Genomic DNA, 13439 nt, shown 5'->3' with positions numbered 1-13439 from the left:
AAACAACAAAGAAAGAAAAGCAAAAAGAGGAAGAGAGAGAGAGAGATTTATCATAGTTCGAAGCTTGGGAAGCCCTAAGGTCGTCGGATTTCGATTTTTTCGAAAGGTAAAATATAGATTTGAGAAGTTAGGGTTGCTTTTAGACTAAACTTGGTGGGGTTTTGAGGTTAGGGAGTTGAGGGAAATTTTCTGGGGTTACCTCACTGCGATCGCTGTGGGTCGACGTGAGCTCCGCCGCCGCCGGCCATCTATTTCTTCCCTGTTTAGATAGATGAGAGAATTTCTCTCACTCTCTATCTTTGGGTTTGGGTGAGAAGAAGCAAATGAGCATTTAGGTGAGTTTTGGCCTGATTTTGGGTCTTAAATACACCAAGCAAAACAATGTCATTTAAAAGGAGACCTTCAGCGTGTTTTCTGAGATGGGATAATTACTTTCTAGGTCACACATGCTTTGTAATATCTTATTTTGGTCATTTAATGAATTTTTATTTTATTTTATTTTATTTTGATCACTAATGTTTCAATTTTTTTATTTTAGTCATGTTCTTATTTATTTTGTTACTATTGTTAATATTTGACTTTGGTTGCAATATTTGTAATTATTTCATTTTTGTCACTATTTTCTATATTTGCTGCATTATTGGGTTAATTGTTATTTTACCCCGCCATGTTTATGTTTGGTTTCATTTTAGTCCTCAATATTATTTTTGGGTTATTTGCATTTATAGTATATGTACTGTTTAATATTTTTGTTTTTAGTTCTGGATTATTTTTATTTGTTATTTAGTCCCTTAGGTTTCTATTTTTACTATTTTAGTCATTTAAATGTATGTATTTTTGATTTAGTCCCTTAAGTTTTTTTACTATATTAGTCTTTTAAATGTTTATTTTTTTTATTTTAGTCCCTTAAATTTATGATTTTTGCCATTTTAGTCCTCTAAATGTCTATTTTTGCTATTTTAGCCCCTTAAGTTTATTTTTTTCTATTTTAGTCCCTTATGTTTCCATTTTTACTATTTTGGTCCTTTAATTTTCTATTTTCCCATTATGGTCCTTGTAATTATAAATGCTTACTTTTGACCATTATATTTTGGGTTGTAATATTCAGTTGTATTTATTTCAATCCGTATGTACATATTTTTATGTTATGTATTCATTTGTATCATACGTAAATATGCTTAACTCTATTTGTTGTAAATATTTTTATTTCTCATATTTCTATTTCTTTTTATTTTCATTGTATTTCTTCATTTAAATATTATCCGAATATTTTCAAGAACGCGTATTTGTAGAACGAGCGTAGAAAGCATCACTTGATCGAAGTGTTACGATCCAATACGATATTCGAACGAAATGGGACTTGAAATAAATGGATTTTATTTTAGTTAATTAATTCATTTTATTTCACATTAAACAATGCAAGGCATGTTTCTAAATAGCGATTTATTTTAGGCCAAATGTCAATATTCAATTTATATTCGATTCGCGTTTTATCGAAGAATGAATATTCTTTACATATAAGAAATAGTCGAAATAGCTTTTCTGACGGAGGATTGCTATTTTCGAGGTTTCTTTTCGAGTTAAAGAATTTTCCTTAACAATAAATAATTCGAAGCATGTTCAATAAACGGATCATACTTTAATTTTATATTTGATTCCTAATTTCTACCATTTATGACAACGAGTAAGCAATTTAAGTACCAATTTTGGGCGCTGTGGGGATGCTAATCCTTCCTCACGCGTAACCGACTCTCGAACCTGTTTTAATCGAATCTTTGATGACACATACCAATTTTGTCTTATAAAATGATTTTTTTCTTAAAATTGTTTTAAAAGACGTTTTAGGTATTCGACCTACCTAACCCAAAGGTCGATGGCGACTCACATCCAATTTAATCCAAACTAATTTCAAAATCTCCAATTTTTCAAATTAAAGTCATAATTGTTTCTTAAAATAATATTTAATTGTTTTTTCAAAAAAAATGGTTATGACATCTCCTATTTCACTTGTATTTTATTTTTTTTCGATTTTCTCACTAAACTTAAATCATTGGAATTTTTTGTCACTCGTCCATTAAATAGTTAACGACGTTAAAATGGGTTGATATATAGTTGCAAAACGACTTCGTTTTAGTAAAAAATTATTTTTAAAACGGTGTTATTTTTGACTCCGTTAACTATTTAACAGTGAAGTGACCAAAATAGGACAGAGAATAAAGTTTAGTGACAAAAATAACTCAATACATTTAGTTCAGTGAGGAAATTAAAAACTTTTAAAGTTCAATGAGAAAAATAAGAGAGAGTAAAGTTCAGTGACGAAATATGTAATTTACTCCTACAACCTAGAGTTTCTTATCACTGTTTCTCGTTTTCGAATAAGCTTTCGTGGAGATAATGTCACTGATTCCCATTCCCCAGCTTTCCAATTAAGGTAAGGATGTGTGTTTGATCAAGTAAAGTCAAGTCAAAAAAAATTTGAGTTATTCGAGTTGATGAGTTTTATTTTGTAACTTGGAGTTGACTTGAATTTTTTTTGAGTCGAGACGAATTTATAAAATTCAAATCGAGTTGAGTCAAGCCAATTTTTTGAGTTTGTGTTTAAATTTAATTGTAAATATTTATAATATTTTTTTATTTCAATTTAAATGAATTTCTTTACCCATATATATAATACAAATATATTTCTTCATATTTTTTTCATATTTGATATACATATATCATACAAAATTGAAAGACTCGACTCAAACTTAAAAATCAATCCATTAATTACTAAAAATTGAGATATTCGAGTTGTATTTTACAACTCGATTTGAACTTATAATTTTTTCGAGCCGAGTCGAGTTTATGAAATTACAGCTCGAGTTAATTTGAGTCCAATTTTTTTGAGTCAAGCCGAATTGGAAACGTTAATTTTTTTAATCGAGTCAAATTTCAAGTTTTTTTAGTTGAATTGAGTCGAAAACATCGATATTTTGAGTCGAATCGAGTTTTTTACACCCGTACATGCAATATTCAAATTAGTTTGATGCCCACGCAAAAATGAGAGTATTTGATTCTGATAGTGTGGTCTTTTCATACTTCTTGTAGTTGAATAATATTTACTTGATTGGGAACACCTACCAATGAATGATAGTTTATACCAGTTGTTCGAAGAAGCCGAACTTGGACTCGATGGAGATTATCTCTTTATTTTTTTTTCTTCTCTTTTTTGAGAGTTTAAATTTTAGTATTGGATTACGACCATATTCTTTATTTTCTTTTAGAGTTTAGATCATAGTATTAAAAATACAAATGTAATTTAATGTCACGGTCACATCGTAACATTTTTTTAAGTTGCAATAATATCGCAAATTGCATCTATAACATATCCAACTGCAATACCACAATCGTGATGCAATTGCAACGGTAGTAAGTAACAGAACTTGACGACAAAGTTTAGGGGACCAACTTAAAACTTTAAAAAATGAGAAATTAAAATTAAAATTTTGAAAGATTTAATTTACATTTTTTTTTCAAAAAAATCAGAGTCTAACTAAAATTTTTGAAATTTTAAGATATATAATCATATTTTTTAAAAAGTTATTAGAGGGAATTTAATTAAGAATATTCAAAAATTTAAAAATCTAATCTGAATTTTTAAAATTTTTGAACGATCAAATTAAATTTTTTAAAAAATTTAAAAGATCTAAATTATATATATATATATATTAAATTTAAGAGGATCATGATCCCACAAGTGTTCCGCCACTTACAACAGTTTAATAATATGGTTTAGATGGTCTCCCGGTACTTCCACCCTTCAGTCCATTGGAAGAAACGGTTGTTGCTAGTTGCCGAAGAGACGACGAAGAAACTACGACGTTGGCTACCCAGGAATGTCCAAAGTATCCTTCACCATCGAGGTAAAACTTTTCTGCTGTCAGTCTGTTTTGTTCTACTACAGTAAATATTCAAAAAAAAATTCGTTTCTACTATAGTTTAACCTAAAGCGGTAATTGTTCGAGACCAAAATAATGGTTTTTTACAGAAATATAAGCAATTAATTCTTTTATAATGAAAAGAATATTTAAAACTATAATTATTAACATAAAAAATTAATTGCTTAAGATATGTATGAACCATATAAATAAAAAGTGACAAACTTATCAAACATACTCGAATAATAAGTAAATATGGACATATATGACTGCTATGACAAGTAAATCATAACAAAAAATTTAACTATGAAAAAAATACCAACAAACACAAATCAAACCAAACATCATGAGAAAACTATCTACGAAGATAAAATGTGTATTCAAATCCAATTCGAGTGTCCAAAATAGAAAATATTAGCGGGATAACAAATAAATATCATTTTGATCAATCATGATAACATCAAATCCAATCTTAAGACAAATAAATGATAAGAATAACGATAAAAAAGAAAATTAAAAAAATGTATCATAAAAACAGAATTATTGGAAACAACAAAAATTAAAAATTAAAAATTAAAAAAATAAAAGAATATCGAAAGCGACAATCAATACTATGATTAATATCATCACCTACTAAGAAATGAGAGAGGGGAAATTAATCTTGTGATCCACTATCGCCTTACCTTTTTGTCATCTGCATGGAAAGATTAGCACAACAAATTGCGTTAACCGTGGAACAAGGAAGGTGGAAAACTATTAAACTATCTAGAAATGGTCCTAACATTTCTCACATTTTCTTTGCAGATGATCTCATTCTCTTTGCGGAAGCTGACAACTCTCAAATTGGAATTATTCAGAACACCCCCCAAAAATTCTGTAGCAACTCGGGTCAGAAAGTTAACCTACAAAAATCCAACATCTACTATTCCAACAATGTTAATGCCCATACCAGAAACACTATTACAAATATGATTGGCATCAAAGAGGTCGAGAATCTTGGGAATTGCCTGGGAGTTCCCCTATTACATAACATGATCACCAAAAGAACTTATAGCAACATCATCCAAAGAGTAAAAGACATACTCTCAGGTTGGAAAGCTAAATCATTATCTCTAGCAAGAAGAATTATGCTTGCCAAATCGGTCCTCAATTCAATTCCTGCATACACCATGCAATCAATCCTAATTCCTAAAGCAACGTGCAATGTGCTTGAAAGACTAACCATGAATTTTATTTAGGGGAATACAAATGATCAGAAGGGAATTTATCTTGTGAGCTGGGATAATCTCTGTAAACCGATCAAAGAAGGGGGACAAGGCTTAAAGAACCTAAGGATCCAAAATAAAGCTTTCATTTTTAAACTAGCTTACAAACTTACAAATAAAACTGATCTTTTAGGGGTGCAGGTGATGAGAAGCAAATACAAGATGAAAGAGATACTACCTGAAGAGCTAGTAAAAAGGGGAGGATCACCTTTATGGGAATCACATATGCTTCTTATGGCCAAAGTTTAAAAAGAACATATGCTGGAATATTGGAAACGGAAATCATGTTGAATTCTGGCATGACATATGGTTAGATAATAAACGTCCTTTATCTAGATTTTACAATCAACCAATGGAAATGGAGAATGACAAGTCTAAAGTCAAGGAGATGATTAATAAGCTTACAATGCTTCTCCCGCCTCAAATCATTAATAAGTTGAAAACCACACCACCTCATGTGGAAGAAAGCCTTGCAGACTTCCCGGGTTGGATCCCCTCGGAGAAAACAGTATTCTCAATCAAATCCGCATACAAGTGGATAACAAATATCAATAATTCTATGGAAGAGAAGATTTGGCGCATCATTGCCAAACATAACAACATTCCCAGGATCAAAACTTTTCTATGGCTCATTGGAAGAGATAGAATACTGACCAACTCGGAAAGAGCGAGCAGGGATATGACGATGGATCAAAGCTGCCCTATGTGCAATTACGAGACAGAAGACATTAACCATATGCTGAGATTTTGTCCTAAAACCTTGTCAATATAGGCATAACTGATTGATCCCCAGAATATGGATAAATTTATGAGTAACAATATTAAGGAGTGGATCATTGAGAACCTTGAAGCAACCCAATCCCCTTTGCCAAGAGTTGAGATTTGGCCTACCTTCTTCAGCTCAGTAATCTGGTACATTTGGAAGAGAAGAAATCAGACGATCTTTGACCCATAAATGATTGAAAGGGAATCAATTATTCAACAAGCTATAAGACTTACCCAAGATATACAGAACTCGGAAATTACCAAGTCTGGAAGCACCCAAACCAGAAATAACCTCCGGTGCAAGTGGCAGAAACCAGATATAAGTTACTGTAAGATAAACACAGATGGAACCAAGCGACAGAACACTGGAGAAGTTATGTGTAGGGTAGTTGCAAGAGATCATAATGGAAACTGGCATTGGGGTTTTGGTAGAAAAATAGGGATTTGTTCTATCTTGGAAGCATAAATGTGGGGCATACATGACGGATTAAAAATTGTTTGGATGAGGGGAGAAATGAACATAATTTTAGAATCTGATAACAAAGAAGTTGTCAACCTTATCAAGAACAGATCAGTTGAACACAGAAAACTTACTATGCTGTAACACATTGAGAAACTTTTAAAGAGAAATTGGGTGGTTGATCTGAAGCACATACCTAGAGAGGCCAACCGCGTCGCGGATTTCGTCGCCAAATAGATATGGAAGTATCAAGAGGACACAATTTTTCAGCAAAATTACCCTAAGGAAGCTGAGGAGTTGTTAATTGCTGATAGAACAGGCAGCTAGGCGGCCCATTTTTACCTGTTTCAACCAAAAAAATATCATCACCTACTAACTAAAGATAAAAAATAAAAAGAACAAGTAGTGATTTAAAGAATAGATTAAAAAGAACGGTTACGCCTGTCAAATAATATTAAATTTGAAGGCTTAATTTCATTAGAATACTTTAGATTTATGTTAAATTTTAAACCAGTTTGTAAATTTTGGGATAAATTTATTTTTTTTATATATTTTCATTATTTTTTATATTTTTTCATTATTTTTTATAAAAGTAAAATAATTGAAGTTCTTTTTCATATTTATAGTTGATTAGAAATTATTTATTTATATTTATTTGATTAAAATATTTTTAATTCAAGGGCAAACTACACAGATGGTCATTAATGTTTGAACAAATTTTTGTTTTTCCCATTGAAGTTTAAAAAGTAACAAATTGGTCATTAATATTATTGATTTATAACAAAATGACCACTCCACCGCCGTCTCGTTAAATTAATGACGTGAAAATATTATCAAAAAGATTAATATTTAGTTTTATCCCCAGATTATTGCTAAAACATAAAATAGGTCTTTAATTAATGGTTTTATTTCTAATTTAATCCCTATTTTAGAGATTTTACCAATCGTATGTAGAGAACATAAATTACCTTTGGCTCAAACCTGGTCTAAGGATTTACTTCATTTAACTTGAAAATTAAGGAGTAATCACTAAAAGATGCTATGTTTTTTTATTCAATAGGTTATGGAGTAATCATTAATCAATGAATTGATCTGAAATTATTCGGAAGCAAAGATGATACCCACATCCTCCGGATCTCCACTGAAGCTCTCAGTAGTAAAAAATAAAATACTAAGCAACTTGATCCGTGGTATAATCAATATTCATAAGATTAAGAAAGCCTGAGTATTGCGCCGCAGTAACCGTCCTATTATCGGCACTTGAAACCCAAACCGCCGTATTTTCCACCTTCCGAACGAGTATGTTGGTCATTGTTGTCAATCGACATTACTCCGTAAACAGATCAAATGCAAAACAGCCACCTAATCCAAACATCCGACCATACTAAGGGGAACGGAAACTCAATTTTGAAAAATTGGGTGATGTCGGCACAAAAGCACGAGTTGTGGGATAAAAATGCCCGATCGGCTACTCCCTGGCCCTTTTGTAGCCGTAGGTGATTCTCAAGACAAACCTCCCGAAGACCCATGCGTGACAGTGTGAGCATCTACAATATAGAATACCAAATCAGTTGTTGACATACGGACTTGTTCCATGCAGCTACCATCGAAGCTTATACAGAACACTGCGATGCGGCAAGGAACCCAGGTTTGAGCCAAACGTAATTTATGGTCTTCACAGACGACTATCAAAATCTCTAAAATGGGTATAAAATTAAAAATAAAATCATTATTCAATTACCTATTTGATGTTTTAGCAATAATTTATGAGTGATCATTTTGTTACAAATTAATGTTAACATTAGTAACCAAGTTATTACTTTTGAAACTCCATTGAGGAAAACGAAAACTTACTCAAACATATTGACTATTTGTGTAGTTTACCCTTAATTTAACACCAAAAATTGACTACTAGGCTGATTGAATTGAAATGTTGTAAAGTTTAATGACCAATTTAAAATCTAACCCATAAATTGGAACCTTCGATGGAATCATCCTTACAAACCGGAGAAAAAGTTACACATGGTCGAATAAAAAATACAGTCTACATTTGCAATAAGGCATCATCAATCAGACAGGAATATCAATCCCATTCTTTTTTCTTAAAGAGTTGAGTTAAAATTATTTGAGGAGTGAAATCAGAAAATTATGGTTATTTTGGTTTGATCAGGAAAAATAACCATTGTTGTCAAATGTGAAGTTCGGGTGGAATTGATCGTCACTACCAAATGGGAAGTCTAAGCCAACAGTGAGAGAATCCGTTGATGAAGCGGCAGCTAGGTAAACGCCGGTGAGCTGCTGAGGCTCAGAATTTGGAATATCAACGTTGTCCAACAAACGATCAGCGCTCATCACGGATGTTGCAGCAGGAGATATAAAAGAAGATGAAACATTTTCAGCAAAGTTACTGTTACCCATCACAGGAGGTGAAAAGACAAGATTGTCTTCAACCTTTATATTGGGAGCCGCCATTGATGAAGACAACCTTTGTTGGTTGCTAGTTCCTCGTTCTTGATTTTCTGAGATTCCTAAGGGAAGCTTGACCTGGGATGCTAGATTGCAAGTGTGTGTTCCTCGATAAGTGATCTCAAAGATTGTTGGGTCTTCATCTGATCTTTGTACTTGTTTTCTTGCCAAACAACCTTGTACATTTCGATGTGTGCACATGTAGTAGCCTCTGTAATCAAAGATATTAACTGTAATGAGATGTTATGGTTAATTAATGGTGGCTATATTGAGGTTGGGAGGATCTGCAAACCTTGGATATTTTGCTCCCAGAATGTCCTTTTGTCCATATTTCCTCCAACTGAAGCCATCATCAAGAGGTCCCTCCAGGGCTGCACCGGGTGCCACTCGGACTTTCTGCGCCCATCTCGGCAAAGTTTTTCTGCATCATAAAACATGGTTAATCCATAATTGCATGAAATAACTAGGATTATTGATGGGAACAATTTTGTTATCGCGATGATTCTTTTATGATGGAACCATTTATGTTTGTTGTACCAATTGTTGATGAGAGCAAAATTTTTCATCAACGGTTTCATTCTGTTTAATTTTAATTCAAAAGGAGAGTCACGATCGATGAAATAACCACCGTTAGCTTATAATGATCTATGTGAGGAGAGGAGTAAAGGTAAAGCGAGATCAACAATGTAGGTACAAGAACTGAGTGATAGTGTGTGTGATCCCTTTCTTAGTCATAAACGGGAGTATTTATAATGGTTTTAGCGGTGTTTTGAAAATAGGATTGGATCGGCCAGTTCAACCGGTTCAATCGGAAACCGTTATCTAGTCCGGTTCAATCTACATCGGTTGAACCGTTACTAGTGAACCGGTCGGAACCACTGAACCGTTCGAATCGGACCGGCTGAAAACCGGAAAAAATCGGGAAAAAACCGCCAATTTTATTTATTTTTTAAAAAAATTAAACCAAACGACGTCGTTTGTTAAACGAGTTAAGTCGAACTCGAGTATTGTTGAGCTCGACTCGAACTTGAAAACTTTAAAAGTAAGCTCAACTCGACTCAAACTCACGAGCTAAAAATTATTAAGTTCAACTTAAACTCGAAATATAATATTGAAACTTGAACTCGAAAAGGCTTGAACTCAAAAACAATTTAGAAGCTTGATTGAAGTGAAAGAATAGTTCACTCAATGCTCACCAAAATGCTCTATTATTTTGAATGTCAAATTACTTCTATTATTTATAGAAGTTATGGGATGCTCTTCTATGTTTCGTGGGATTGTTTTAAAAAAATTAAATCAAACAATATCATTTTGTTATGATTTTTTAGCCTCAAATTTATTTTTTAATTATATTTATATAATTATATTTATTATTTAATATGTTTTACCTTAAATATTATGTTGTAGTTAATTTGAATCATTTTATTTCACTTGATTTTATGATTTTTAACTTATATATATGTTATGACTTGCTTTGAATATGACTTGTGATATAAAAATTTATTTTTTATTAAATATTTTTGGTATTTTTATTTAATTTTTTAAATAATTACGACGTCGTCCGGTTCTTCAGTAGCATGGCCGGACGAAAACTTGAACTTATAATGTTGTATTATGCAGGGACGAATATAAGATTTTATGTTATGGGTAAACTTGAACTTATAAAAAAAATTTAGGGGGCGAAAACAAAATTTCATCCGAATATATATAAATCAAATCTAAAATATATGATAATTTTAAATTTTGAAGGGGTATGATAATTTTATTATTGTAGTAGTAGGTTAGTAGACTAAATAGATTCTAGACCGAGATATTGTTAGAGTGCATCTCCAAATAACAACTCCAGAGGTATAACAAGGACAAATTAAGCTTGGTTAAAGAGTTGAGTTGTGTGTACCTTTTCTTGTCCTGATCCATGAAATCATGGTCGGAGTCCTCACTCCGGGGACTTACACTATGAGAAAGCGGTGACTCCGATAATCCGATAACTAGTTCCGACGACTGTGGCTGATCAGTTAACAAAGATGTATTGCAGTTCAGCATCGAAAGTGCCTTCTCGTACGAGGCTTGGATCCTTAATACTATTAATTCACGAGTTTCGTGAGAAGAAGAAGAAGAAGAAGAAGGCGCGTTGAGATAGTCTTGGAGTTGCCTAGCTAGTTCCCTTCCTTGGGTTAGCTCATTTATCAGACTCATTTGCTTCCATTCTCCCATCTTCTCCATTCAGGACACAGTCAAAATAACTCTTTCTCAAAGCTATCAATCACTTCACTCAACACAATTATGATGTAAGGGTTTGGTGAGTTGTTTTGTGCATGGAAAGCCTTTCTATAAATATAATATGGGGTTTGGGGTATGAGGGGAATAGACAGATTCGAATGATGAATCAAAGATGGACCGAGAAAAAAATAAGTGTGAATTTTCCTCATTACGACCGGTCTTTGGTCAGAAAATTTGGTTCAAATAAAACAAGTCCGACTGTACCCTTTCACCTCCACCATAAATCTCAACCATCAAAATACAAGTTTTTTCCTATTTTTATTAAAAATAAAAAATATCTAGAATTATAATGAAGATTTATAAGCATAACCGTAAACTAACATATAATTAGGATATTTTCCTATAAACATTGACACAAAAACTAATCACCTAGATCACACAAAGCCCAAAAATTAAAAAGTTAAAAAACCTAATTAAAAAGCTCGAACAAAATAAACATACGAACAAATTTGACTGCATCGGTAAATGAACCACAAAAGGAGATGAAGCTACTGAAAGACTATCGACGAATTGCAAATCAGAGTCCGAGGTCCAAATCAGGGAAGATCAGTATGATAACAAATAAACGTCATATCGATCAATTGTGACGTTGTCAAATCCAACCCTTGGAAAAAATACAAACGAAAGCAACAGTCAAATGACCGAAAACTACCAAAAGGTAGAGAAAAACATGTCACAAAAACATAGATAAACGTTCCACAAAGAAAGAGATAAACATATCACAAAAACATAATTATTCTTATTAAAAAACACAAAGATAAAAGACAATCGACGGTCGGCAACCAACATCAAAATCAGTGCCGCCGTCGGCTAAAGAAAATCAAAGAAGAAAAAGTTGATTTAATCTATAGATGATTACACAGACAATAAATGAAAGAAAAATTCAAAATACAAGGTTTTACTTAAAACTGCTTATATTATTATTATTATTATTATAAACGCCGTTTATGATGGGTTAAAAGATTTTTTTAATTTTTTATCCTATAATTTTACCTCAGCCAATGACATAAAATATTAATTACTATTTTTTAATGAAATTTAATAAAAACGATTTATTATAGTATAGATCTATTTCATTCGTTAATGACATTAACCTAAACAAAAAAAAAAATGAGCCCCTTCTTACTATGTTTGTTTAAGTTTTACTGATTTGATTTAGCAGCTGAGCAGAAAATTGGAAAAGGAAAACTAAAAAAAGGAAGTCAGAGACGATTGAAGAGTTGGAATCTTCAAACTTAGCCAATTACGCGTATTCCTTTGGAATTTAGGACTAAACTCTAGACTTGTAATAATAATGATGATGGGAAAAGGGGCGTGAATTTGTCGACGTCTTGCCTACGTTATTGGAATCAACTCAGCGGAACATAGGGTTGATGTCACACCCTAATTTATGGGCAAAAATTTATTAATTTTAAAGTATCAATTAAGATAATAACAAGAGGAAATTGGGGACAAAAATGTAAGATTTCAGGATTTATAGGCTTTTCTAGGTAGTTACAAGAAAATCCAGGGACTTGAACGTGAATTTACTCATTTTTTCAAATATTTTTTTTCATATTTAATATATATTATATTCCAAAGAATTTAAATGGAAAAATGAAATAAGATAATATGTTTTACGAAATGAATAAATTATTAGGTATACAGAAGATATTTTTAATATTATTTTTTAATAATCTAAGATGATTATAAAATATTATCTATTTAGGCGGATATATGTAGGACTTAGGGTGGGCAAGTGCACACTATGAATTTTAATTTTTTTTATGTTAGTTGTTTATTTTACTGAATGTGTCAATCCTAAAATTTTATTTGTGTCAACTCGAAATTTTTTTATAAATTAATCGGTTAATAAATCAGATACTAATAATTAATTAAAAATTTATTTTTGAAAAATGCAACGGTTGCAAAAAAAATTTGAATATTATAATCATTAAAAATTTCGACAACTAAATAGTTGGACCAACTCAAAGTCGATGATTAGGGGAAAACAACAGTAGGAAGACATTCCTCTGGTAATATGTGGAAAGAATAAATTGTAGTATAATGATAGCCTGAAAAGAAATCAATCTTTATTAATAAAAGGTTGAATATTTGAAGTACGGGAGCCGCAATCGGAGATTCTTCTTTAAGTGTTCTTCTAGATGTTGGTGGCTTTCCACGCGTTGCAACAGTATCCGACCACCCTGTGCTCACTTCTTTTCTTTTAGGATCGTAGAATTATTGTTAGTACAAAACAGGATTAATTCTATTAAAAATATGTTCGAGAAATTATACTAATAGACA

At 31.9% G+C, this 13439-nt stretch overlaps 1 protein-coding gene across 1 annotated transcript; it reads right to left on the bottom strand.

The window, feature by feature from the left end:
• Positions 1–8570: 8570 nt before the first annotated feature.
• On the bottom strand, positions 8571–11113 carry LOC120124821 (probable WRKY transcription factor 53). The gene is made up of 3 exons (XM_039143396.1): positions 10771–11113; positions 9166–9294; positions 8571–9084 (listed from the first exon to the last, which is right to left on the bottom strand). Exons 1-3 carry the CDS (start codon positions 11094–11096, stop codon positions 8574–8576), a joined length of 966 nt encoding a protein of 321 aa, XP_038999327.1. The 5' UTR covers positions 11097–11113; the 3' UTR covers positions 8571–8573.
• Between the last annotated feature and the right edge of the window lie 2326 nt (positions 11114–13439).

The sequence above is a fragment of the Hibiscus syriacus genome, unplaced genomic scaffold (assembly GCF_006381635.1).
Source record: "Hibiscus syriacus cultivar Baekdansim isolate YM2019G1 unplaced genomic scaffold, ASM638163v2 tig00110429_pilon, whole genome shotgun sequence".
Classification (NCBI taxonomy): domain Eukaryota; kingdom Viridiplantae; phylum Streptophyta; class Magnoliopsida; order Malvales; family Malvaceae; genus Hibiscus; species Hibiscus syriacus.
The sequence above is the reverse complement of the archived record's forward strand: the minus strand, read 5'-3'. Positions and strand labels throughout refer to the sequence as shown.